Source organism: Tachypleus tridentatus, chromosome 6 (genome assembly GCF_004210375.1).
Source record: "Tachypleus tridentatus isolate NWPU-2018 chromosome 6, ASM421037v1, whole genome shotgun sequence".
In the NCBI taxonomy this organism is placed as follows: domain Eukaryota; kingdom Metazoa; phylum Arthropoda; class Merostomata; order Xiphosura; family Limulidae; genus Tachypleus; species Tachypleus tridentatus.
The window spans coordinates 98434004-98457310 of NC_134830.1; the positions used below are offsets into that span (position 1 = coordinate 98434004).

The window sequence follows — 23307 nt, forward strand, 5'->3', positions numbered from 1 at the left end:
AATGTAATTAAACATGGCCAGTGCATACGGAGAAACAGAGGCGGAGTCAGTTTTGACTTTGTGTTCTGAACAATGTCGAGTAGCGCCATATCAATTCAAACCTACTCTGAACGAACCTAGAACAATTACTTTTGACACAGATCTGACAAATTCTAGTGATAAGGACAGTTCCACGAGCGAGAGTAGCGAAACTGTGAGTGATACTGATAGCGCCCAAGCCGGTTGCGAGTCGGTCATACCTCCAATGGAAGAATGGTAAGCCTAGGTCATGACAACAAATATAGTCTGTATTATTTCACGTGCAATTTTAAGCATCTCGAAACCTGTCTGGTGTTTATAAATTATTGGTATCACAGACTAGGTTTTATTTGTTTATACTTTGCCGACTATGGTAACTTCCACAATCATTGTACCGGGTATTTATGACTTGTAACAAAATGAATTTCAATTATACGTCATAATTTTGTCTATAAAATCAAACCAGATGTAGCAGTCTGAATAGTTAATTTATCTTGAAATGTTTAATTTGAAAAATGGAATTCTTCAAACTTTTCCATATTTAAAAATGATACAAAAACATCTAGAGAATGATATACCAGCTTTTAAACTTGGAATATACTCTATTCGGGATAGATTTGTCCACTGTCTAGACTAGAAAATCAAGGTTTCACTGATTTTCAGGTGCCACAAATGCAAAATACGCTTATGAATGTGAAATGTGTATGTCTAGTTACATTCTTCAAAAACTTGTACTTTTTAAATTATTATATTATACTAGTTATTGTTTATCGCTTTATACTGCACACATACCTTTAAGTTTGTTCTTTTCGTGATGGCAAGGGATGGCTTCAGAGGGGTGGAACCTGTACGCTGCAGGCTAAGATCAGTCCTCAGCTCTACATGAGGAAAGATGGTGGGGACGATCCTGTCTACCGCCAATGGTTTTTTTCAGTCTCAACCTGCCTGGGATCCGACACAAAACATGAGCATTCAAAGTGATCTTGACAAAGCTTTGCATGGTGTAAAGGAGTCCGGTTTTTCCTATTGACCATCCGCACCCAATGTCGCCACCTTGCCGGTTCCTTCTCCTTCTACGGAAACGAAAAGAAGCTTTTGCCCGATGCCGAACCGTTTTTACAACCATAAGCAACGCAGTAAACCATGTTCTCATAAAACAAACATAAAGTAGCAATATTAAGACAAAAAATAGTCTCACAAAGTATGTAATCCGAAATAAAGCACCAATAGATTTACATAAAACACCAGCACTGAAAGGAACACAATGGTCGGCGCGCAACGAAGCGCGTTTGGCAACTGTTACGTCATAGTTGTAGAACGTTACGGAAACAGCCGAACGACGGAGAGGAACTTGAGTTCGAGGACCCGCATATTTTGTTTCATTTTTTACTCAATACCTAAAGTGTTTAAAAATATGGCAACCACACAGAATTATATCAAACCAAAGTACAGTTTCTTAGGCAATTATTAAATTTGTTGAAAATTCACCTTTAAGAACGTTTTACTTTAACCAACTTTTCACTTTTGCAGCTGCATCAGGGCTAGTAAATACAATTGTTTGACATTACAGTATTCGTTACATTATAAAACCGCTTGTAATGTTCTATTTCTGGAGTTTGCCGTAACGTTTTTTAATTACAATAATAATATGTACATTGATAGAGACACGTAACGTATTATAATTGTAACTAGCTGGAGTACCCGTCCCTTGAACGGAAGTTATGTAAATTTATGATTGATGAAAGGTAATCTTACGACATGAAAAAAATGCTTCGTTATATGTAATTGAAGAAATCTTCCATATAACAAACAAAAACAACCAACAAAATACAAAATGTGATATCGCAAGTTTGCGTGTATCTTGCATGGACTCAACAAACATTCATGCCATACTTGGTGAAGATTTATCAACAGGAGACGAAGTGATGATAAAAAAAAGTCCATAGCAATCGAGAAACGTGAAATGCATAACTAAAAATTCACGTGTTTTTCTCCATGAACCTTATGAATTTCCACGCCAAATGTGGTAAAGATACATCTATATCCTGTGAAAGTTACATGTACATACAATAGAAAACAGACAGTACTATTATATTTATACGATTCATACAATGTTAATGACACGATACCGCAGACTCGAGAAGCAGTTTTATAACTCACGAATATTATAATATTAAAAGTTATATGTGCTGCAAAGGCGAAACGTTGTTTAAAATAAAATGTTCTTTATAATATTTTGAATATAAAGGTCTTTTTTTCCCTAACCTTTTTATCAGAAAGAAAAAGTGTTTTCGTCAACAGGTTGTCAATTTCAACAGATCTTTGAGAAAAAGTACGCCTGCTGAGTTAAAGCACATGTCTTATTTTATACTGCAGTCTCTTTTCAGCAACTTACAATAGCTAACGACGACAATTTCAAAATTCTCTCTCATAAAAATAATTATATATACATAAACACTTACATGCTCACGCTGGAAGAACTGCTAATTCTAAGCCCATACACTTCATGATGTTGGAAATGTTCTTGTGTTACATATTATAATTTATCACGAACGATCATGCAGTTTATTACTTAACATATTAAAAGTTCTAATGATCTAAGTCTGAGTTAAGTGATAATCAAGATTTAAAAGTTAAATTAATGTCGATATGTTTCCAGTTTTTGGTATTTGCAACAAGAGTAATATACACAAATTTCTTTTTTTAATACAAATAAAGTTTAATATATAAACAATAACACAATTTCCAGTAACGGTATTGCAAATATTGATCTATGTACAAAAGTTTTACAAAGTTACAAATAATATTGATACTTCTATCTGGTCTGGAACTTCCTTGATATCTTATCGATGACTTATGATGAGCGAATTAATTCAGAGGTGATATAAATATAATTCCCATAACATAGATCCAGCTGGCACCGCATTCTTTTTTCGCTGGCCACACGCCAAGTATTCCATAACTAAAGTTTTAAAAGGTTTTCTTAAAAATACTGATGATCGACGTGAATCCGTTGAACTTAAATGATTTGTAATGTTCGAAATCTGTTTGTTTGTTTGTTTTTGAATTTCGCACAAAGCTACTCCAGGGTTATCTGTGCTAGCCGTCCCTAATTTAGCAGTGTAAGACTAGAGGGAAGGCAGCTAGTCATCACCACCCACTGCCAACTCTTGGGCTACTCTTTTACCAACGAATAGTGGGATTGACCGTCACATTATAACGCCCCCACGGCTGAAAGGGCGAGCATGTTTGGCGCGACGGGGATGCGAACCCGCGACCCTCAGATGTTAGTTAGATAGTCGCACGCCTTAACACGCTTGGCCATGCCGGGCACATCGGGCTATCTGCTGAGCCCACCGAGGGGAATCGAACCCCTGATTTTAGCGTTGTAAATCCGTAGACATACCGCTGTACTAGCGGCGGGCGTTCGAAATCTACAGACGTTCGTGATCAAATATCTGAAGTTCCTTGTAAATAACAGTTGAATAATTCAAAGTTACAGCTTCTGTGGTTTATAGTACCCAAATTATAGCAAACCAGTAATATATACTGCCACTTGGCGAGCCACGTTGGTTATATATGTAAGTGTGAGTAGAGATTCTAGAAATTTCAGGTTACACAACAATACAGACAATACACCTTTGTTTATGTATACACATATATTATTGATTTGTAACTCGAGAATCTTTTACAATTTTAGTTGATAGGCGAGAATTTCGCAATACATATTTAACAGTATTAGTCACATACATTTCTAAATATATATTTAACTTTAATAAACATCTCTATTACAACATATGTATGATACTAAGTCCGTCACAGTAATCTCTTTAAGGAAATTAGAAAATCTTTAGACCTCAAATAATAAGTATTTTAAATAATAGATAGTATTTCTATAAGCAGAGTTTCTTACATACAACGGTTTTGAAATATACTCATCATCCCTTCGACAAACACACACATAAATTATATATATTTTTATTATATACTAGCAGCGTTATATGGGTTTTTGAAAGGAAAGAAACCTATTCTCAGCGTTTCCCTATTCCATATTTCGATAGTAAAAAACAATATTTTGTGAATTTATGAAAAAAAGCAACCTTAGGTTTGATTTTTGAAAATAAACTGTAAACCTCTCTAAAATTAAGGCTACCTTAAGAACAAGGCCTTTAAAGAGAATATTTAGATTATCTTATACACCTATGAGTACCCGTTGAGAAGAGTGTATGTGTTTTCTTATAACATCGGACTATCTGCTGTGTCCACTGAGGGATAACAAAGCCACATCGGACTATCTGCTGTGTCCACTGAGGGATAACAAAGCCACATCGGACTATCTGCTGTGTCCACTGAGGGATAACAAAGCCACATCGGACTATCTGCTGTGTCCACTAAGGAATAACAAAGCCACATCGGACTATCTGCTGTGTCCACTGAGGAATAACAAAGCCACATCGGACTATCTGCTGTGTCCACTGAGGGATAACAAAGCCACATCGGACTATCTGCTGTGTCCACTGAGGGATAACAAAGCCACATTGGACTATCTGCTGTGTCCACTGAGGGATAACAAAGCCACATCGGACTATCTGCTGTGTCCACTGAGGAATAACAAAGCCACATCGGACCATCTGCTGTGTCCACTGAGGGAAATCGAACTCCTGATTTTAGCGTTGCAACTCCATCGACTTACCGCTGTACTAGCAGGGAACTCTTGTGGCTAATAGGATAAGTCATTCTTACTCAAATATTAAATTTCAAATACAAATATGTATGTAATATTATGTTCAGTTTGCTTTAATATAAATTTAATATATTTATATGAAAGTGATACCGTATTCACATTACGACATTAATTTATGAAGCATACTACAAACAAATGCAATAATGCATTTATAACGTATCTAAAGAAAAATTCCACTTAGAGGTACTGAATCACCTGGAGAAAAGAAAAGTAGAATACATTTGCTGACGAATTTAATCTCATTTGATACATTAAGTATTATAAGGTAAGTTTTATTCTTTTTATCTATTTTTTTTTATGGCAGACAGCATAATTTTATTTAGATAGCTAGGCCTAGTGTTTATTTTTTCACACAATTTACTTTTGCATACATTTCTTTTGTGTATGAAGTTATATATATGATTAACTGGTCTATGTATATTGAATGATCTATAATTATACAAACCTATAATGCTATATATCAATTAAATGTTAATTCAAACTTATCAAAAAATGTCAAGTTTGGGTAGAATTTATTCGTGTAACGTATATGTTAACGATAAGATTACCGATTCGGCTAGTAGACGATAGATGAGCATGTTAAAGATATATTTTTGTTTCGCGCACCATCACGTGAGGAAGCTGTGACCTGCGCAGTGAACACGGTGGAAAAACGAGTATGCAAACATGGAAATTTTGAGTATTGTATACGGATGATTGTTGGTTTAGAGTTATTTTTCTATTTTGCAGTTAATGAACTGATAACTAATTTATAAACCACTATGCAATTACTACTTTATCTTCTTTTTCTGCTGTCAGAAGTTGTATGGTTATGTAAAGGAAAAAATGATTTTATTTTGAAAGATAATACAACTGGGAGTGATTCAATGTCATTCTTTAATATGTAATGCAATTCTTTTTATTGAAATTGCAACATGATTGAATGAAATTATTGTATGTATATATATATATATATTTAATTACTAAAAACAGGTCCAATTTACTTTTGTTTACAAGATCAGGTATTTGAGCTACTACAATGATCTTGTTGAGTTAGGCGTAGATAGCCAGCCTAGTTGCTCTGCGCCATAAAACTCCAAACCAACTGTTGAGTTACTTAGTTTATATATTTTGACCATCTACTTGATATCGAAACTTTTAGTGATAAATAAAAATACTCATTTTTACTCTGATATAAAGTTTTGATTGTTTTGTAGATGTCTCATATAAGAAATACCTGTAATATGATCAGATTTTGGAAGCACCAGCCTTGTGAGCATGGGCATTGTTATGGTGTAACATCTCTGGAATAAACAAACAAGCAACTACCCCGGTTTGTTTGTTTTTTACTTGTTAACCGCAATCTCATGACCTTATTTGATTGCAACGGCTGATATGTCTGACAGTTTAATTGTTGTTGCATTCGTGTTTTAAAACACTTAAATATATGTTAAAACATATTTGTGTGTTACAACTTCACACAAACATGCGTAATTTCACTAAGTTTTGTATCTCTTAACAATTGTATCCGTTCAAGTTTAACTTCTAAAAAGTAGATATTAAGATACAAAATGCCCGTCTGTTCGAGCTTAAACCAGTGTTTTTCATGAAATACATCTGCCCTTTTAACTTTGACTCTACAAGGTAGAGATAAATATGAAGTATGTCTGTTTGTTCAAGCTTTACTTCTAAAAGTAGAAATAAACACGAAATATATGTCTGTACGTTCAAGTTTAGGTCCCCAAGCTAGACCTAAGTAAAAAATATTTCTGTCTGTTCAAGCTTAATTCCCTAAGGTAGAGATAGATATAATGTTTTTCATGAAATATGTGTGCACCCAGAAATACACCTTTATAACGACATTTTAACAATCACTAATTAATTCAAATAAAATAAGTCTTCATTATTACAATAGATTGTTGGTGACTTGAAAATTATGAGAATGTAAACTAAAATTAAGTTCCCTAGTAATATTTGACTTTTGTTTTTCTACAGCCAGCGACAACTGCTATTGATTTCACTTAGTATTATTTGCTACAATACGAAGTTGTTGTTTTTTTCCTAATTAATACAAAGTAGGTTCATATTCAGCAAAAGAAAAGTTATGGAAAATGTGATAAGCTTTAGAGATAAAAGTTTGCATTTAAAGAACTCACGAACAACTGAATGGTTAGGCATTATCTTTGAACCAAACATATATAGTGTAATGTTATGGCTCTCATCTCCATCAAAGTATCACTTAATTAGCACATGCAAGAATATGGCATTAACTTTCTGTGTTGTTGAATTAACGGGTAAACTAGTCTGTTCCCTACTGTTTAGAAACGTGTTTCGGTCTAAAATATTAAACTTACGTTTATAAATATTGTAACGGATTTCATATTATATGTTTATTTTAATATCAATGTTTGTTTCAGTTTGATATACATCTAGAAATGCATGTAGCTTATAATTTTAAATGTATATTGCGAAATTCCTGCCTACTCCTCATATTTGTAGAAAATTCTCGAGTATAAGAATTAACAATGTGTATCAACAAAGTTTGTGTGTATGTAATGCTAGTGATTGCCGGCATTGCTGCCAACTGAAATTTCTAGAAATTTTCCTCTGAAGTATATTAATGGTAATCAACGCAACGTTGGTTTGCTACAGTTGGTATATTATAAAGTTCGGAAGTTATAATTGTGATAAACACTTATTAATCGTAAAACTACAGATATTTGACCAGGAATATTTATAGATTCCAAAAATTAAAAACCGTTGAACTTCTGTAAATTAACTCCAGACGTTAATATTTCTACGAAGACGTTAGATATTGTTGTCGATGGAAAACTTATAGTGAAGCAGCTAGCTAGCTAGCTCTCAAGAGAATGTACATGCGTCTCAAAATAGAATTAATTCGATCTTCGTGAACCGTCCATAAAAGATTCAGTTCCAGATAAGGTTGAAGTGTGTGTATTTTCTTGTAGCAAAGCCACAGTAGGCTCTCTGATGAATTCACCGAGGGAAATCGAATCCCTAATTTTAACGTTGTAAATCAAAAGACTTACTGCTGTACCAGCAGAGGGACTCAGATAGAGGAAGACTCAGTATTTTTGTAAGTTTGTAAAACTATTCTATATAAATCATTATTTGTAATAACTGTTATTATAAATTGTATTGTTGTTTATATATTAAAATATACTTGTGTTAAGACAGAAAATTGTTTGTATAAATCGTTGGGAGATACAATAAATTTAATACATATCGACATTTGATTAACTTCTTAAAGTTGAACTTTTAGGCTATTTTAAATCGTAATACATAACTTAATAAATCGGAGACTAGTCCAGGATAAATTATAATATGTAACAATATAAATACATGAAGTCAAAATTATCTATATGCTAGACGCAATAGTCGCAGTTTTATGGCAGTAAACATTAAGTATTTTTGAGCTGCTTAACTACATTCCCCTGATATCAGAACTGAATTATTCTAAGTTAATTATGTGGCATGTTGTGTGAGATGATTACTAACTGTTATAGATGCTAGAAGCGTATCCTGAATTGAATAACAGCAGTTCTGTAGAACAAGAACTGGAACACTTGGTGTATGTAGTGCTATTTTATGATACTAGAATTAAAATTACTCCGTTAAGTTTTTGGAGGTTTATTTGTTTGTTTATTTTCAAATTTTGCGCAAAGCTACACGAGGGCCAGTCTTAAGACTAAAGGGGAAGCAGCTAGTCATTACTACCCATCGCCAACGTTTGGACTACCCTCTCACCAATAAATAGTAGGATTGATCGATACATTATAAAGCACAAAGATTGAAGGGGCGGGCATGTTTGGTGTGACAGAAATTCAAACCCGCAATCCTGAAATCATGAGTCGAACACCTTAGCCACCTGGTCATGCTAGACCAATGTTTTGTAGAAATTTATATTACTCTAAGTTTAAGTATTTAGTTCTTATTTTATGGCTAGTATTGAAAATAAAACAAATTTATATGTTAATAATACATGTACATTTGGTAAATATTTCTATAAAGGACAGTAGAATAGAGATAAATAATTTATTTGTTTGTCCTTAGATATCGATTTGTACAGAAACTGCATATTATTTTATATAATTATTGACAGCTTTTTAGCTATCGGCACTGCTGATTTTAGGATGTTTATAATATAATTTGCTTAAATTTAAAAAAAAATGTTTCAAATGGTACACTCAAACTGTAAGAGATTTATTTTCAAACCCGATAAATGAGTTTATTTGTTGTTAAGTGCAAGATACACAACGAATTACCTGTGCTCTGTCTACCACGAAACCCCATTTTTAGTATTATAAATCTGCAGACTAAGCTACAAATGATTTCAAGTTCCTAAAATTATAAACGAAGTTATTTTTTTTCGGTTCTACCTTTCATATAACTCTTGTAGATTAAGTGTATGATTTAACCACTTAATCCATTGCTATTATAAAGTGATATCTTAAAGATTTTCTCCGTTCCTGTTCTAAATAGTTTTGTGTGTGTGTTATACTTCATCAAGTCCTAGAAATGAAGCATAATCCAGTGTATGTAGATTTCACAGCCTGGAAAATATTAGATTTTGTTTGTTGTTAATTACAAAACTACAAAATGGAATATCTGTGCCGTAGGCACTACGAATATCAACATAACATTTTAACGTTACAAGCCATCAGACTTTTTACTGAATTATTTGGGAGCATAAAAATATTTAATTAGCATTTCAAAATAAACTTTATCACTCGTTCTCATAAGATTTTTTAATTTAATAATTTTTAACATTTAATTAGCAGTCAGAGCTTAACACATATTATTATCGTTGTAGCAACTGTGCTTCTTTTATTCCGAATATTGAAATACCACAACGTAATTTAATCGTTGAGTTCTATTACATAAATATTTCTAAAAACATTAATCTAAAGAGTAATTAATTATATTAATTACTTAACACAGAAAATATGAAGAAAATTGTTCTAATATTATTAAACGCAGTTTTTCTTTTTCCAAATATTAAATAAGGATATGGTATAAAATCAATCGAATATTATTTAGATAATTATCCAGATTCATTACACCTAAAGTTTGATAAGCAAGTGATAATTGAAGGCTTAAACCTCGCTTTAGGTAGTTAATATTTGTTTATAAAAAGTATATACATATCAGCAAATCTATGAAACACAAATGGTAACAAGAATGGCTACAACTTATTCCACTTTAGTGATGAGTTATTTTGAAACGAAATGTTTAATAGTGTGTTAAACTATTTAGAATGTAATTTTATTAATTACTTAAAGAAAAGTGGAAACATTTATATCAGCATTTAGAATTTTATAGTAATCACCGTGTATAAAGTGGGGCCCGGCATGGTCAAGCGTGTTAAGGCGTGCGACTCGTAATCTGAGGGTCGTGGGTTCGCATCCCCGTCGCACCAAACATGCTCGCCCTTTCAGCCGTGGGGGCGTTATAATGTGACGGTCAATCCCACTATTCGTTGGTAAAAGAGTAGCCCAAGAGTTAGCGGTGGGTGGTGATGACTAACTGCCTTCCCTCTAGTCTTACATTGCTAAATTAGGGACGGCTAGCACAGATAGTCCTCGAATAGCTTTGTGCGAAATTCAAAAAACAAGCAAAACAAACTGTATAAAGTGAAGTAAAGTGTTACTTTAGGAAGTGTTATTACCCAAAATATATAATAGATTTTATCTCAGCTAAGCTTAGAAGGAAAATTAACAATAGCCATAAAGATAGTAACAGATAAGATCAACAAATAATTTCTTCCTTAATTCTTTGAGTTAAAGTACATTTTAATGATATGCAAAAAAACGAACTATAAAGGATTTTGTATACAGTGTTAAAAGCTGAATTTAAAAAATAAATACGTAATGCTATCAGTAAAACAAATTCAAATTTTATATATTGTTTTAAGTCAAAATATTAAAGTAAACTATAAAAACCTGCTGGTGGTAGCTTTCTTTATAACAAGTGGGCAAAATTATATTTCATACACTCAGTAACCATAATACAGACTGCACTATAGTGATTTTTTTTTAAATTCTAGATTTAGTTGTAATTCGTTTAACACTATTTATGTATTATATCTCCAGTACAGTGATACGTCTGCGGACTTCTACTGCTATAAAGCAGTGTTCGATTCTCGTGGCGGACAGAGCAAAGAGAGCCCATTGTGTAGCTTTGTGCTTAATAACAAACAAATATTTTAACAACAAATTTACATAAATCTCATGACCAGAATGAAATTAGATATTAAATTACCTGTTTATAAACACATTAATAAGTATATCATAGAAAAAGTTCTATAATTTACAAAAACTTTCTTTTTTTTCTTACATTTTGGTGTTTTCGTGTGAATAAAAAGTGTTTATAAAAATTTACTTTATTAATACATTTAAAGCACATTGAACGTTGTATAATTTAATACATAGAGGGAATTACAGATACATAAATAAAACTTTAAGGTAAAAACATCGAAATTTTGTAATCCTTACGTAGGTTTTAAAAATGTTTTACTTTGGAAACTGAAGGGTACCACTGAAAGTACGAAACCAGTATAAATACTTTTACGTGTGTATTTTATTATTTATTCATTTGAAATTAATAATAACAAGATTTAAATAATAAAATTTAAACATATCGTTTCGTTATATACATATATACACTAAAAACAAGATGAATTTTAAGAGATTGTATTAGGTTGTCCAGAAATAAATGTCGTTTTTGAACTGCGAAGTTTGGAAAAGTATAAACCAGTCTTACAAAACATGCTTTAATCAAAGTAAGCATCATTTCCTTCAACGCATTTTTGTCAACGTGTAACGATGTGTTTTCATCTAAGAATAGCTTCCTTTCACGGCCTTCGTGGTCTTTAAGACTTTCATCTCCATGTCGAAACCTTTGCAACCATCGCTGAACTGTACGTTCAGCGACAGATCCGTGGTCGAATGCCTGGTTGATGTTCCGTGTGGTTTCGATAGTTTTTCGTCCAAATTTGAAGTCAAAGAGGAAAATAAGACGAAAGTCCTTCTTATTCATGTTGCCTTAAGATTGGCAAACTCAATCTTGGTAGAGTTGAAACAGCAGACAATTAAGACACCTTGTAAACGACAAACGTTGGATTATACAATCAACCAACTATAACTTACTCAATATTCAGCTTTTAAATGTCATCGTGAGAATTCCTACATTTATTTCTAGACAGTCTAATAATTCACAATGAGGAAAGAAAACTTTCCATTGTCAGTCCTTATCATTATGCATTAATTCCTATTGCAAAATGTTTATGATCACAGCATACAAAGGCTTTGAGGATGTTCCCTCTATCAGACGGGATCCAAACACAAATGTCAAATTACGTAGCCCTTACGGAAAACCAAACTGGGGGTTATGAACAGAGTGTTTTGACTCAAAACGTTTTACTAACAGTGTAAGTTATTTAGATTTAGATATTATTATCCACAACGGTTATAATCTTGCACATTAGTTAGATTTAGATATTATTTTCGTGGAAATTGAAGAGCAGTTAACCATTTTTAATAAAGGAAGATATTTTAGTTTTTCCAGTATTTGGTCCGGAATAGAAAAATGATTTCAAATTTAGAAAGATATATAAATATTTTTAACACAGTAGCTCCTTTACAGATAATGTTTAATAACTGGCAAATAAAATAAATATTAATGAATATAAAGACTGAAAACCAAAAGAAAAATTTATACTTCTTTAAATATTAAAACATATTAAAAATAAAGCTTTTATAAAGGTAAGCGATTATACTTTTGAGATTATAGAAATACGCTGGTTATTCGAGTAAATCTAAAGTTTTTAACTAACTAGCCTTAATATATTATTTAGTGACATCTTTAGAATACCGGGCAGAAAAATACGTTGAGGTAGCTATACTGACTCCAGCCTATCCGAAGAATGATTGAATAAGTTTTTTGAAGAGAGGAGAATGGGTATCTAACTAATTATTAAAGAAGTATCCAGGTAATGGTTTATAGCTTAATTACCAGTGTTTTGTAATAATTATTTAAAGAGTGGAGGTCATGAGTCATACAAATGTAGAAATATAGGGTAGTTTATTTCTTCTCTAAGATCAATTTAAGAACTGCATTTTGTGTCAAAAGATTAGGGGTGCCTGCTTTCCTACAGATAACTGCAAACAGAGAAGTCCAGTAGGAGTTGAAACTGTAATAACTGGAACGCTGTTTTTAATAATCCAAAAATAATTATTCTGGTTACTTGGAGACTGTATTCTTATTTTTTTGAACAAGATATCTAGAATATTGTTCGGTGTTATGAAGACAGATCTGTTTGTGTGTTTTTTTTGTAATTTCGCGCAAAGCTACACGAGGACTATCTGCATTAGCCGTCTCTAATTTAGCAGTGTAAGACTAGAGGAAAGGCAGCTAGTTATTACCACCCACCGCCAACTCTTGAGCTACTCTTTTACCAACGAATAGTGGTATTGACCGTGACATTATAACGACCTCACGGCTGAAAGGGCGAGCATGTTTGGTGTGATGGAGATTTGAACCCGCGACCCTCAGATTACGAGTCGAGTGCCTTATCCACCTGGCCTTGCCGCGCCTAGGAGACAGATCTAACAACTGTATTTGGAGAATTAGTAATAAATCTAAACTTCAAGGGATTTTAAGGCAATTTTGGAATTGCATATAAAAATGGTAAATTCGTACAAAAATAATTTGTATGAATATTCCATGTTTTAATGGCCTTCTTTAAATTAGTAACAACATTATTTTTCTTAAAAGTGCTTGTAAATAAAGTAATTGTGGTGTTAATTTCTTTACGTAAAATTGATGCATATAATTTGTTACACACAAAACCAAAAATACAACCAGCTTTATTAAACAGGGTAATAATACATTGTTTTTTGTATTTATTTTACTTTGAAATACACTGAAAGAAATATCTAATTTATATCGAGATAAGTTTAGGGTTCTTGATAGATTCTTTATGGAAATAATAAAATATAATTTCCATTCAAAAAAGATAGATGGCAGATAATAATATTGTTTACTTACTTTAAGTGGGATTTGACTGTCACTTTTGTGGCGCATGTCTATTCCGAAAGTTTTCAGCTTCTTTATGCGATAACAGCACTCCAGATTCGCAGTATGCGCATGGTGGATACAAATCCTCATTAAGTACGAATATACATATAAAAATTTATTATACCGAAGATCATTAATGAAAATATATTTTGGTTAGATACTATGATGAAATATTGAAATTATAATAAGGCAAAACCAATTGTATTCTGATACTTTATTTCGTTTGTTTTTCTCTAGGCTCGGTATGGCCAAGCGTGTTAAGGCGTGCGACTCGTAATGTGAGGGACGCGGGTTCGCATCCCGGTCGCGCCAAACATGCTCGCCCTTTTAGCCGTGGGGGCGTTATAATGTGACGGTCAATCCCACTGGTCGTTGGTAAAAGAGTAGCCCAAGAGTTGACGGTGGGTGGTGATGACTATCTGCCTTCCCTCTAGTCTTACACTGCTAAATTAGGGACGGCTAGCACAGATAGCCCTCGAGTAGCTTTATGCGAAATTCCAAAACAAACAAACAAAGTTTTTCTCTATACCAATTATTTGCGGACAACAGTTTGGAATAATAATAAAAAGTCAACATAAAATCTAAAATAATTTATAAAACACGGAATATCGAACCCAGGATTTTAGCGTTGTAAATCTATAAGCCCACTGTTATCCCCTCAGGGAACTGTTAATAGTAATACCGAATTTATAAAGAATTAACCTAGGCTAGTCGTTTAACCATATAGAAACAATGTGTAATATTTGATACGTAACTGAATAGGTCACATCGGAACAGTTAACAATGTATTTTTTCTCGGTGTAGCAACATATAACATGTGAAACATAAAGCTATCAAGGTTATCATGTTTCCTGTGGTCCCTTCCTACTATTGACTTTATTTCATTGCCTTTAATTATCACCTTATATGTTCCTTTAAATTGTATACCAGCAAACAAGCACTTGAATCAACAGTTTTTCTAAAAAAAACCTGGTTAACTTCTTCAGTCGTACTAGATCTCATTTCTTAATCGAGAATAAGACTTATTCGTGATAAATATTCTGTTATTTAAAATATTTATTTTATGAAGACGAGAATAGTTATCAGTCAATACAAATAAACATCCTCATATCTTACGAAACATTTTATTACGCACGAGCGTCTGACGATTACGTTATCGCTCAGTGATATAAAACACATTCCTGTAAGTGTTCTAAACTTCAAGGTCTTGTAATCAGTCAAGTGGTGCTTGTACATATTGATCATAACACGTCATTTTAACTCTAAGAAGAATGAAATCGTTTTGAACACAAAGCTGGATCAACCAGAGAAGACACTTACCTATCAGTCCATGGTGGAAAGACATCCACAGTGCTTATTTTTATCATAGCTTTTCTCGGGTGGTTTTCTTTTATTATAAAGTATTATTTTGATAACATTAAACCTGGCGTTGATTGGGTAAAACTTCATAATACAAATTAGGAGTTCCAGAAAAAACCGAGCTCACTAAAAGGGAGTAAGTTATGATTGGCAAACTGTTATTTCTACTGACAATCAGATAAATGCAACCTTTCTTTATTTACATTTTATTTTTTACTGAAATCATTAAATTTCTTTCCTGTTTATGGGTTTAAAGATAATATTGAAATGTGAGTTTTTGTTGCTGAGAGTTGGCAACTCTGCATTAGCCCCATGAAGTCTTAATTTGTTCCTGTTTACTCTCACATTATAACTAGCTATCATTATGGCTCCAACACAAGTCTCGATTAGCGAGCTCGAGTACCTTAAGAAATGTAGTTTTAATTCTTTGATAATGCCGCTCTTAGATAGTGAGCGTAAATTCGTCTTACTTAGTTAAATCTTTTGTAAGTTCAATCATTCATGAACTAAACAAACAGGATGAGTATGAGGGTAGAAAATGGGACAGCAGAGACATCGGGGCGAGGAGGGAAACACTATCATTTATGATATAATGTTTAAACAACGAAATTTTAAATAACATTTGTCTGCGTCAGACATCCTGCATTTGGAACTGAGTGATTAGATTGAAATCAACTACTCAACAGCACCCAAAACCAACTGTATGGTTACTTTAGCGTGATAGTGGGACTTGACTGTCACTCTTATAGTGCGCCCACCATTACAGATTGCAGAGCTTGTTCTTTTATGCGATGTGACGCGAACAATGGAACCGAGGAACTACAGTCCCCATGGTAACGACAAGGAAAAGGAACTAAATTATGCTATTTGAAAATTATGTTAACACTCAGAATCACATATGTAGTAATAAATTTCGTCTCAAAGGAAAACTAGTATTTGTATTAGCCCGTCATGGCCGAGTGGTTATGGTGCTCGACTCGTAATCTGAGGGTCACGGATTCGAATCTTCGTCACACCAAACATGCTCGCTCTTTCAGCCGTAATGGCGTTATAATGTGACGATCAATCTCACCATTCGTTAATAAAAGAGTATCCCAAAAGTTAGCAGTGGGTGGTGATCACTAGATACCTTCTTTCCTGTCTTACACTGCTAAATTAGGGACGAATAGCGCTGACAACCCTCGTGTAGCTTTGCGAAAAATTCAAAACAGTTTGATTCAAGGGATAGTTAGTGTTTATATTAGGGTGTTTCAAGGACTAGCTAGTTTTTGTATTAGTTTGATCCGAGGGCTAGTTAATGTTTACATTAGTTTGATACAAGGGCTAGTTTCTGTTTAGTATTAGCTTAATTTGAGGACTAGCGAGGGCTTTTATTAGTTTCACACAAGAGACTGCTAAAGTATGTATTAGTTTGATCCGCTGTTAATACAGTTTTCTATAATACTGTTAAAAGTTTGCTTTTTGAAGGTTCTAAAACATGAAACATTTTTGATCAAGCAAAACAGATGAAGAATGAAACATATACAGTCTTGGCCCAAAGGTCTATATAATTTGTAGCAAATAAGACCATTGTAATTAAGATGTAATGTAAATACACTTAGCGCTGCAAAACTGAAGAATTAATGTTATTCTAAACATCCAAATATGTATAATAAGACAGGTTATATGGACATCATCAACTATTTATTGGAACAGCAAACAATATCACCACACACCTGCAGAAAAATGTGTAATTCATCACTTTTCCTATTAAAAAACTTAGCAAAGCACATGTAATGATAAAATATAGCATCAAATTATTGTAAATAGCGTCTATAACTTATATCAGTTCATATTAAACATTTAGTGCTTGGTTGGTCCTCGTAGTACATTAATAACGCTTACAAGTTGACGTGACATGTTGCTGTTGAGATTATTGATGTACTCCACCATGATTTTATCCAAACTATTCACTAGAAGGCGCTGAAATTCAGCTACAGTAGCAAGTTTAGTGTCGTAGCTCAGTTTTGCCTATCCTATCTCAACGGGATTACAGTCTGGAGACCTAGCTGGATATGAAAATCTTGTAATGTCGTCTTGGTCGAGACAATCCTATAACATACGTGCACTGTGAGCAGCAGCATTGCCATTCTGAAGCGTAAAGTTATTGCCCGATCTTGCACTAGCATATAGTAGAAATATGGTGTCCATGTGGTGCCTGTAGGAGGCGCCATTGACGTTTCCCTAAGGAATATGAAAATCAGTTTTCATTATGATGAATCGCTACCCAAACATGTATTGAACCGCCTCTCGTGTGTTTCTTGTCAAAGAAAAAGCCTTCCCTCCTCTATTCTCCAGACAGATGACGAACAAACCGTATCATCAGCTTTAAAAAGGTTCGAAACAAGACTCATCTGAAAAGATGGCATGTCGCTAGTGTTCTCACTCTAAGTTGGCACACTGTCTTGCCCATATAACATGGTAACGGCGGTAAATTCTGATAAATATTGTTTTTCGGATAGTCTTCTTACAAAATAACCTTATTTTGTCAGTCTGTTATTATCTCTTTCTCTGGATACCCTGGAATGAACCTGTTCATGCCATTCCTGTCGTAAGGTATTGGAAGGTTTCTTAAGATCTTGACGTGTTAGCCGGATCAACAAATGGTTATCTTGGGCAGTAGTTTTTCGGCGTTTACCAGTAGACTTTCCTGGAACAATGTTTTCTGTACTCTGATGACGTTGCAGAATCACACTCTTTTTATACAAAACAGGTGTACATATGTGTATTCTAAAGAAAAAAATTATCAGAAAAACATATACAGACCAAAATAACAACTCCCGTCATACACTACCTTTTGTGTTACTGCTCGGGCACGTGCTCAATAGCTACTCAATGCATGTATACAATAACATCAATATAGAACAGTGTGTAAACATTTTGGCTGAGATTATACAGGCTTTAATATTTACAACGTAAAAAAAATAATATCTAAAAATGTTAATCATTTTATAACGAATGGATGACGTGGTAATTTGATTCTCCTCGGTGGACTCAGCAGATAGCCCGATGTGGCTTTACTATTTGAAAACAAACACATACACACACATGACGTGGTAAATATAGTATAAAAACGACCATTGGATTAGAAATAATAATAATTTATGTAAATCCAAGAACTGTAACAAATACCCCGCCAACAAAAATGTAATTTCTGTTTCATCATAATTTTCTAATGAGCATAATGGACACTTTGGGGCAAAGCCACATGGGGCTATCTGCCGAGGAGAATTGAACCCCTAATATTAGTGTTGTAAGTCCATAGACTTACCACTGTACTAGCAAGGGGCTTATGGTAGTTTCCTTAGAGTTTAGAAATTTTCTTGCAATAGTATTGACTAAAAACGCATTCAAGCTGAATTAATCTTAGATGTAAAACCTTTTTTCACTTGTGTTTGTAACTTATGCATTTCTGTTTCATCATGATTTTCTAATGAGCATAATGGACACTTTCTTTTCATTATATACGAACTTTTTCAAAGTGAAATTGTATTAATGGCGTACACTGTTAATTAAATCCCAGTTCCGATTAGTTCTGGTACCCAGTTTTCCTTCTTCTGCCACCTCTCGTCCAGTGAAGACGAATTCCTACCCCAAAACAGTGCATATCTTAAAATAAACAATCTACTTGACTTTTTATACGAGGGAGAATTTTCTAAAACATTAATCCGTTATCTGCAGCACTCTTCCTTTGGTGAATCAACAAAGCTTTACTGGGCACTAGCTGGCAATTATTAGATGCCAGCTAGTCAAAGTGTTTTTTGGGATGTTTCCCATTTCTTCCCATACCCAATTCTAGATATTAGATCTATAGAACCCTCACCACCTTGAAAGACCATGATTGATATATCAGCGATTGGTTCTGTTCTAACCGCTCTTGCTTTTTCTCCCCACTTTTTTTCTTGTAGCCAGAACATCCCTTTACTGTTCAAAATTACCACTGAACAAGCCTACTATTCAACATTTAATGGTGTAACTAAATATGATCTGGCGAATTTTCTAAAGCATTTCAAGTAGGTTAATGCTTGGAATATGTGGACTCAGGATCAAGCACTACTTTGCGTGATTGTGGGTTTGGTTGGTAACACCCTCGATTATACTGTGCACTTGAGAGAAGAGCAACACTGAGACACCATTGTAACTCAGTTCACCAATATTTTGAGCCACTGTTTATGTGTATCACTTGCGCTGTTTACGTGGAAACGCATAACATTCAATGGTTTTGACAAGTTGTGAGGATATCCTCGTAGACAAGTTCGTCGAAGGACTACCTAGAGAAGTAATGAAATATCACATAGGGGCAAACGATTTTCTTACCCTGTTTCAGACAGTTTCTGTGGCAATGAGGTTTAAAGTAATAGCTTCAATTAAGTTGCAGGAGAGGAAGCAGCATACAATGGCAATTACAGTAGCTGTATCTCAGATAGACTGCCTTTCTGAAGTGAATACTTCAAGGTGACCTCAAGATTCACTGAAAGCAAATCAAAAGTCAATGCTTCCTGAAGCTGTGACACAACCCCACTGGCTACACTTTAATGGACAGAGCTTCCACTGTCTTTTCAGTATTTCTGCCTTGATGTTACCCCGGAATGGAGGACCAATATCTGCTTTGACTGTGAACAAATAATTTATCTTGAAGTATACAGCCTGTAACTTACCATACAGCAAGATAAATGAGACTAAGTTTCACTTAACAGCATAAAAGGTGCGGGAGAGCCAACAGCCAGCTGTAGCTGCTGTTATATTGGTTCAGGTAAAGTTACGTAACCCATTTTAGTTCTGGTAATTGATTTACGGGTGTGTAACACACAGCTTGTTATAAAACATTTGGTGTTCAACTCAGCTCTCTCATGTGTCAAAAAAAAGATACATAGGAAAAATAGAATTCCTACATAATAATTGGTGCCATAATATTTGTTGAGCTTGCTTTATAATATTTGGTTTTAATGGAGACACCGTCTTCGCCAGTTAACACTGGCTTCGTTCTGGCAAATGGTGATAAGCTACATGAGATTGGAGAAGCACACCCCCAACTATGTTTGAATGATGTCAACCACAAAATTAGGTTTTGTGATTTTAGCGTTATAAATCCTTAGACTTAGCGATGTACTAGCGAGTCATACCCAGTACTACACCTAAACTCCCAGTTGAAAGGTAAAACACCATTCACAACAACCGCTGTGAATGTGGAGAGCAATACTTTGTAGAAATAAGTATATCAACTAAATCTAAAATTAAAGAGCATAATACACACAAGGCTTGATAATAATAGCACATCATGCTAGAGAGAAAGATTATACAATAAATTTTAATAGGGCTAAAATAATAGAATTTGTATCCTAATTAATAAAAATAAAAGAAACATCGAACATTCTCATAACTAATACCCACTAACAAAACCTGGTTATCTATCTTGTATATAAAGCATCAAACTAACACAAACCTAATCCCAGCTTCTACCGACGCACAAAATAGTCTTTCTCGTGTCTTCCCTAAAGTCGACAGCAGATAAGCAGACAAATCGCTAATTAAGGCGTGTCGTTTACAATATAATCATCGCAGCAAAATACGAAATGAAGAAGCAAAATAAATACTGTGAAAGTTTCATGTTGATTCCTAATATTTTAACTCATAAATGCTTAAAATTATAAAATTACAAAAACGACCAAGTTCTTCGCGAGACTTATATTTGTTTGCTTATTCATGTATTTTTATTTGTATATGTTGCGCAAGTAATTCTATTATATTGACAAATTTTATGAAAGACTCCTGCTTTGAATGATCTTTACAAAGGATGACGTTTGTCTTTAAAAAGGTTTGATTTGTTTTGAATTTCGCGCAAAGCTACCCGAGGGCTAACTACACTAGCCGTCCCTAATTTAGCAGTGTAAGACTAGAGGGAAGGCAGTTAGTCATCACCACCCACCGCCAACTCGTTGACTACTCTTTTACCAACGGATAGTAAGATTGGCAATCATATTATAACGCCACCACGGCTGAAAAGGCGAGCATGTTTGGTGTGACGGGGATTACGAGTCTAGTGCCTTAACCACCTGGCCGTGCCGGGCCTGTTTAGAAAGGATTCACTATAGAACTTCACTCGGTGTATACTACAGTAACTACGTAGTTAGAACAAGTTGTAAGATCTTCTAAGATTAAACGTTTTTTTTAATACTCACCAACTAATTTTTTTATCTAGACAGACACTGTGCCTCCGTTTCTTTATGTAAGCTATCCACGAATCGTCCCCGAAATATAAATTGAGAACCATTGCTCTAGCACAAAGACGTTTAAAATTCCAATACATCAAGTTGTTATATTTTATTATGTCGTTAGCTTCGTACTTATTAAAGGAAAAAGATGAAATGGTTATCGTTTACTGTTTCCATATTGTTATTCCACTGCAGAGACACAGTGCGCGTATACGAAGCCACAGCAGGATGTAAAGGCGTCTTAAAAATAATGACAAGAACAAATCACTCCTAGTGAATGAACTTCGCTTCGGTTGGTCCGTGAAAACGACAGTAGTGAGTGCGTAACATCCGAAATAGATAGCGAAGAAGTCACGACTAACTTGCACACTCTCGCTCAGTGTTGCTTCGATTACGTACTACCTATTAGCCATAACAGTCAGAGAAGTTACAAAACATTAATCCGTCCTATCACTCTTCGTATTCGTGTAAACAAGAAGGTTGTGTGAACTGAACACCAAACCTGTTTCCCTTCTTATTTGCGATGAGCAGATCTACTTCATTCTGGAAGAATTTGAAAACTGCGTTTGGTCGACCAAGAGACAAAACAGTCAAAGAAAACGGGGAAAATGGTCACGTCATTGCTCTTGATACTACAGATAGTAAGATGAAGACAGATGCAGACAACTGCGAAAAGAATACTATAGAAGCAGCAACAGGAGACCTACCAGAGCGAGGGACCTGGAGTACAGGAAAACTTGGTTTCATATTCGGCTGTCTCAACTATGCTGTCGGATTAGGCAACGTGTGGCGATTTCCATATTTATGTTATGAAAACGGAGGAGGTAAGGTTTTATTAACTTTGTTTAGATTACTTCAGTAGTTTAAGACTAAAATTATATTAAAAGTTCGAAGATCGTAAGTAACATAAACTATAACTACACGTGTATTCATGGGTATTCTTGAAAAAGTTAAAGTACTTTGAGAGAGTCGAATAATTGAAGAGAACTGTTTGTGTCTATACAGTAAGTTGGACTCGACTCGCATTTTGTGGGTCTTGGGTTCAAATTCCCATCACATCGAATGTGCAAGCCCCTTTTAGCGTTGGGAGGCGTTATAACGTTACAATCACTCCCACTATTTTTTTTATAAAAGAGTAGCTCAACAGTTGGCGGTGTCGATTAGCTGCTTTTCCTCTAATATATCGCTGTTAATTAAGGACAGTTGACGCAAATAGCCCTCCTATAGCTGTGCGCGAAATTTAAAACAAACCTAATAATTTTGGAAGGAACAATGGATTGTTTTCAAGCATTGTATACATAAAATCACGAAGACTTATGCCTTAGATGTTCCACGTAATAAACTTTCTTTCATTTTCACGATATCTGCAAAAGCTGAAATTAATATGATTTGTTTTAGACAGGTTTTGTAATTAACCATTAGTTAGTTATCACCATTAGATTCCATCAAGGAACATAGGGCCGCAATCGCTTGCGGATTCTTCAACAAGTATTTTAAGTGAGTAGGTTGTTAGCCCGTTGCACCGAGCCGTCCCTAATTTAGTAGTGTAAGACAAGAGGGAAGGCAGCTAGTCATCACCACCCACTGCCAACTCTTGGGCTACTCTTGTACCAACGAATAGTGGGATTGACCGTCACATTATAATGACTCCACGACTGAAAGGGCGATCATGTTTGGTGGAACACGGATTCAAACCCGAGACCTTCTTATTGCTAGTTGAGTACCCTAACCATCTGGCCATGCTTCTCGTTAAATATAATAAATAAATACAAACCAATTACGATCTGAAACTTGATTTTTTCTTTCAAGCTAATCCAATGTAAGCGTAATCCAATATATAGTTGCAACTATCTATAG

At 34.3% G+C, this 23307-nt stretch overlaps 2 protein-coding genes and 1 long non-coding RNA gene across 8 annotated transcripts in view; 2 read left to right on the forward strand and 1 right to left on the reverse strand.

The window, feature by feature from the left end:
- Nucleotides 1-22059, forward strand: LOC143253151 (uncharacterized). Of its 5 annotated transcripts, XR_013029406.1 has the most exons (5): nt 1-255; nt 7711-7838; nt 12058-12191; nt 12618-12752; nt 21646-22059. XR_013029406.1 is itself a non-coding variant. In XM_076506497.1 (2 exons), the coding sequence occupies exons 1-2, from the start codon at nt 14-16 to the stop codon at nt 902-904; spliced, it is 306 nt and encodes a 101-aa protein (XP_076362612.1). In that variant the 5' UTR covers nt 1-13; the 3' UTR covers nt 905-975. The 5 variants fall into 5 exon arrangements, 1 of the variants encoding a protein (XP_076362612.1); XR_013029407.1 differs by lacking the exon at nt 12058-12191; XR_013029409.1 differs by lacking the exon at nt 7711-7838.
- Nucleotides 11322-21556, reverse strand: LOC143253152 (uncharacterized). The gene is made up of 3 exons (XR_013029410.1): nt 21418-21556; nt 13811-17968; nt 11322-11861 (listed from the first exon to the last, which is right to left on the reverse strand). It is a non-coding gene; the product is annotated as an uncharacterized LOC143253152 (long non-coding RNA).
- The window catches only part of LOC143253149 (sodium- and chloride-dependent GABA transporter 1-like), a 33670-nt gene continuing 32336 nt past the window's right edge, over nt 21974-23307 (forward strand). For both annotated transcript variants that reach the window (XM_076506492.1, XM_076506494.1), the window contains exon 1: nt 21974-22274. In XM_076506492.1, the coding sequence (XP_076362607.1) occupies nt 21974-22274 (301 nt within the window). The remainder of the gene's footprint in view (nt 22275-23307) is intronic.

Bases quoted from the DNA above. Each gene is read 5' to 3' on its own strand.
- LOC143253151 (XM_076506497.1), top strand. From the start codon at position 14: ATGGCCAGTGCATACGGAGAAACAGAGGCGGAGTCAGTTTTGACTTTG. The intron at 256-840 runs GTAAGCCTAGGT...CGTGATGGCAAG, and splicing joins ATACCTCCAATGGAAGAATG to GGATGGCTTCAGAGGGGTGG.